The sequence below is a fragment of the Octopus bimaculoides genome, chromosome 1 (genome assembly GCF_001194135.2).
Source record: "Octopus bimaculoides isolate UCB-OBI-ISO-001 chromosome 1, ASM119413v2, whole genome shotgun sequence".
Taxonomy (NCBI): Eukaryota; Metazoa; Mollusca; class Cephalopoda; order Octopoda; family Octopodidae; genus Octopus; species Octopus bimaculoides.
In genome coordinates, this window is record NC_068981.1 from 23109860 (window position 1) to 23115811 (window position 5952).

At 36.1% G+C, this 5952-nt stretch overlaps 1 protein-coding gene across 2 annotated transcripts in view; it reads right to left on the reverse strand.

Moving 5' to 3' along the window:
- LOC106884163 (sperm-associated antigen 16 protein) overlaps positions 1-5952 on the reverse strand; it is a 63800-nt gene that overhangs the window by 8557 nt on the left and 49291 nt on the right. The window contains exon 17 of one of the 2 annotated variants that reach the window (XM_014935405.1): positions 4643-4730. In XM_014935405.1, coding sequence (XP_014790891.1) covers positions 4643-4730 — 88 coding nt within the window. Of the gene's footprint in view, positions 1-392; positions 4731-5952 lie in introns of those variants that run through there. The other variant, XM_052965803.1, reaches the window with a different exon arrangement.

Sequence of the window (5952 nt, forward strand, 5' to 3'; positions counted from 1 at the left end):
AAAAAATGTTTGAGCCAGGTCGTTGCCAGTGCCACTGGACTGGCTCCTGTGCAGGTGGCACGTAAAAAACACCATTTTAAGCATGGCCGTTGCCAGTACCGCCTGACTGGCCCTTGTGCCAGTGGCACGTCAAAGCACCCACTACACTCTCGGAGTGGTTGGCATTAGAAAGGGCATCCAGCTATAGAAACTCTGCTAGATCACATTGGAGCCTGGTGTAGCCTTCAGGTTCCACCAGTCCTCAGTCAAATCGTGCAACCCATGCTAGCATGGAAGGCAGACGTTAAACGATGATGATGATGATGATGATGATGATGATAAAGCACAATTTATTCATGAGCAGAGGCGTTCGTAAACCAGGTACAACTGTATTAAATGAATATGAGAAAGACTGGAGATAAAGTATGATTTATTTGTGATCAGAGTTGTTTGAAAACCAATGTTCTACTGTATTTGGTTTAGTTCTTTACATTCTGTTTATAAATTGTGATGGAGCCAACTTTTGTCTTTCATCTTTCAGAGGTCGGCACCAGACATGTATTTGGGTTACTTGACTGGTTATACCTTTCCTAAACAAATTTCTAGCCTTGTGTCTATGTTAAACAAATTATTTGTTTTCAAAACAGCTTTGCTTTGCCCAACTCTCGCATTTTCTTTTATTCTTAGAAGCATGCACATGCATACACATGCACACAAGACCCTGCACACTTGGAAGTAAAACTTAAAATAGCAAGAGACTGACTCACCCAAAATAAAAATATGAAAAATATTATTAATCTCTATGTTATTAAGTACCCTCACTTCAGATGGCCTATACTAAATGTTGTGGTTAATGGGGGTCTACATAGTTGCCAGATGCTGATTGGGTGAGCACCATATTCCAATGAGTGACACAAACCCCAAGTCCTACTTCAACCTCTTCATGGTACCACCTGGATGTAAACCAACAGGAGAGGACGACTGCAGGTGTCTGGCACAGTATAACCAGGTGTCTGCCATGATCGGCAGCCTGTCTAGGAGAAGGATACTCTGATATAAAACCTATGACCTGAGGACCTCTCTGTCATCATCCCAGCTTGCTGGGCCATGGCAGAGGAACTCCAGGTGTAAAGCTGCACTTCACCTTAAAACTCCATTGCACAGGCTGAAGGATCTGTCCATGTCCACAATCATGATCGACTGTGCAAACGATGTGGACAACAGCCTTTCTAATCTTCGTCAGCGAAGCAAAGCCAGGATATATAATAATAATAATGGAATTATTGTGTATAGTGCTCAGGTGCACGACAACTCATCAAAGGTGCATGTACAGTTCATAGAATTATGTACAAATGCCAGGAAAGTGAACAGTGTATGAGTCATGATATACATACCTGTATCAGATATATATATACCCATATCTGTGTGTGTGCGTGCGTGCTTGTGTGTGTGTTGTGCATATGCATGCATGTATGTCTACCTGTGTGTGTTGTGCGTATGCATGCATGTATGTATATGTGTGTGTTGTGTGTATGCATGTGTTTGTGTGTGTGCTTGTGTGTGTTGTGCGTATAAATGCATGTATGTATGTGTGTATGTGTGTGTGTGCATGTATGTTGTGTGCATGTATGTATGTGTATGTGTGCGTGTGTGTGCTTGTGTGTACATATATTCTTTTATTAGTTACGGGATCTCAGTCATTTGACTGTGGCCATGTGGAGCACTCTACTTGAAAAGTTTTAACCAATTATATTTCCGGCTGAGTGGTTGGTGTTAGGAAGGGCATCCAGAGGTAAATATCATACCAAAACAGACACAGAAGTCTGGTGCAGGCTCCTGCCAGGCCAGCTCCTGTCAAACTGCCCAGCCCATGCCAGCATGGCAGGCAAACATTAAATGACGATGACAACGACAACAACGATGATGATGATGATGAGGATACTAAAACCCGTCAAGTAATTTTCTGAGCCCTGTAAAGCAAATCCACTCTAGAAATAAGGGGGTGTAATTAACAGTTACTGGACAGAATACTACAGAAATATTCTATCAGAGAATGGCAAAAAGACTATCTTGGAAAAGTTCAATAAGGTTGATCACCTATTGATCCATATTTCTAATCAAGAAAGTTCAAGAATTTTTAGTTTATCCAAATGCGTCATTCGATTACTTATTTTTATCACTTTAGCTCAGTTTCTTTTTTCTCTCATTCCGGTAGAATTTAATGTCACTATTAATGGCAAGAATATGAAATAAATATTGTCATTATAGTTATTGATGCAGCATATCTATATGTATATATATTTTTGTTGTTAAACCCACAAGATATCTCTGATTGAGCAGAACTATGGTTGACAAGAATCCAGCCTTGGGCATGTTTCTTTCTTGTTTTTTATTCGGGAAGTGTACACAGGACTACATTATCAAATGCATCCATTTTTAAGGAGTGGCATCAGTGGTATTTGACTGTTATTTCTAGCAGACCAAGTGACAATGTACTACATAAGGGCTTCTTCATAGGCTCACATAAATAGTTTGTTTGAATTCATAGATATGTGTGCAATATGTGTATCTGCATAATACATACATACATACATACACATGCATACATGCATACATACATACATGCATACATACATACATACATACATACACATGCACACATACATACATACATACACATGCACACATACATACATACACATGCACACATACATACATACATACACATGCACACATACATACATACATACATCCATACACATGCACACATACATACATACATACATACATACATACATACATACATACATACAAACATATTGTATCCAGAAACATAGTTGAGACTAACTACTATACACTTCATGTTAGATGAAAGCTCTCAGGTTTAACTTAGCTCAGGTTTAACTTAGCTCAGGTTTAACTTAGCTAAGGTTGCTGTCATCATTCTCCAGGATTGCTCAGGCTTATCCTTTCAGAGTAAAATATGCCTCGAACTTAAGTTATGCAGTGTAATCTTCTACTATGAAACTTGAAGCAGTTTGTCTCAAGATTCTTTACACAAAATATCAATAATTCTCAAATATGTATTGAATACTTAATTCTGCTGATGTTGTCAACAAATGAACAGTAAACCACACACACACACACACACACACATCACATTCACATATATATATACATATACCCATGCACATATATACATATGTGTATGTGTATACACACACACACACACACACACACACACTTGGCTGATTCAGGCCATCTTAGATGATGTTTGTCAGAAGACGTCAGAGATCAAGGGGGAGATAAATGACATTCGCTTCATTAATTTTACATTGAGATAAGAACTTTGGAACAAATTGGCCAACAGTTGGAATTCAACTTGGAACTGGAACAATAGAATGATTGCATTACAGAATTAATTCTCATCTGTCCTTAACCTCTGATAAAACACCACCGGGACATATAGTCATTATAGACGTATTATAGTCATGCTATTCAGCTCCGTTTAGTTTTGGGCCACAGACCCAATTAGTCCTCCGCAGGAGTGAGCTTAAAAGTCTGCACTGAGTGTGGCTTTTAAACTAGTAAAGATCTAGAAAAACTAGAAAGACCTAGAAAAAAAAAGTGTTGAAGAGATGAAAACCGATCCCAAGTTGTTGCGTCCCTCAAAAGCGATAACAAGGGATCATGATGATTATTAAGATGTGTATGGTGAAAACTCACTGTCTCAAGTAAGCCAGGCGGAGAAATCTCTAACCATGGGAATAAGTGGGGTGCACTTGTTGCATCAACACACTTCTTCCTAAACGCTTTCTTCCTAAATGCTTTCTTCCTTTTGGGGTATCTTGTGTTCATCCTCTATGGTTCCCTCCAGCCTTTCTTTTCCCTCACTGTTCTGACTACATTCATCCACTGCTCCCCAATACTTGCTTCTCTTTCTCTCTTCATTCTCTTCTTATAGCTTCTCTCACCTCAGTACTCTCTCATCTCTGGTAAAACCTCACCTAAAAATCATTACCCTTTTCCTTATATTTTTACTTTTTGTCATGACAGTTCTTCAGTTTTGCCAGTTACAAGGTAACCCCACTAGAGTTGGTGCTATGTCCATACAATGATAGAAACCATGCCAAACTGAGATTCTGGAACACAATACAGTCCTCTGACTCATCAAAAGGAATGCGAAAGTCAAGCATCTGGATAACAGGTACCAGTTGGTGACAGGAAAAGCATCAAGAAGTAAAAGCCTAACTCAAGATTAAATTCTTGTTCAAACCATGCTCATATGGAAAATAGATGCTGACTGAAGAAACTGCACACACACACACACATGCACACACACACACACACACACACACACACACACACACACACACTTACAAATACATACACAATACACATAGACATATATATGCATATACATATACTTACACATACACATACAATATATACATACGTATACGGACATGTACATATATACACATATACATATACACATAAATATATATATGTATAATAATATATAGATATACTTATTTGTGTTTATAAATATGTATTATTTGAAAATTTATATTTGTAATTTCCTTAATAAAAAATTGTGAAAATAACTAAAAGACAAAATGCTTGTTAAAACTATTCAATTAGCTCCAAAATCTAGCTGTACCGTCACTACCGCCGGACACTAGGTATTGTCCACTGCATTCAAATTCGACACATTGGACAGCATCATCATGTCCTATAAGAGACACCAACTGAAAGAGAAAGAAAATGGTTTTATACATTAATGTCTAAAATATATTAGACATTAAAATATATTAGATTTCATTTGACATTTAAACTTCATACACTGCATACTACAAACGTGGAATCTCTTAGAGGACAGTTAGCATAAGGGAGATAATCAATTCTCCATAATATTTGATGGGATTAGAAGATTGAAGTTGAAATTCAAGAATAGGAGAGATGATGCATAGAATTTACATATTTAATTCTTTTTTTTTTTGCTTACTTATTACAAAGATTTAAAAATTTCTAGTCAATGGTAATCAAGTACAATACTATTTCATTCTTTTTAGAAATCATCAGCATGAAATAATTTGAGATAAATACTATTTTACTATTTTACTTGTTTCAGCCAGACCAGGACACCACCTTGTTAATAAAATGGAGCTACTATTTATTTGTTGTCTGCTACAAATTCTATTAGTATGTTCTTTTTACAGAACTACTAAGTTATAGAGATATAATGAATCCAGCACCAGTTGACAAGTCATGTGAAACAAATAATTACACATTCACAAATATAAGAATTTTTTTCTCTTAGTAAATAACACATTATTTGTGAGTTCTAATGCAACATTTGCTTTTAAAAGGTGAATATTTTACCTTTTGGGATTAATACTGCTTCTGCTGTTCTATTTATTTTTTTCTTAAGTACACTATTTTCTAGCAACATCAGTGCCTGATTTGGCTCTGTATTTCTATGTACGTTGCTAGTGCAGCAGTTTCTGTTATTTCTAGCAGTGAGGTATCTATCATTGACAAGGCCAAAAGAGGCTAAAATCAAGTGATCTAGTAGTCCTAGCAGCAGAATTAGTGGTGATTGTCTGCCACTGGCAATAGCTATGATATGCTTTTATACACTAGAAACCACATGGGACTTTATCTCTCTTGGTAAATATTGCAGTATCTGTGTGTTCTTAATGCAACATCTACTTTTAAGTGATATATATATATATATATATATATATATAATAATAATAATATTAGGGATAAAATCCAAAATTACAGGTAAAAACTCAATTAAAATCAATTCATTAAAAATTAAAATTAAATTAAGTTTCACAAGAACCAAGGTTTATGAATTCATCGATGAAAATCCACTGTCACATAGAAAAAATTTATAATTAAAAGTACAATAAATAAGTATAATATAATGCAAAGTAAATATCATAAGATCAAGATAATAAGATA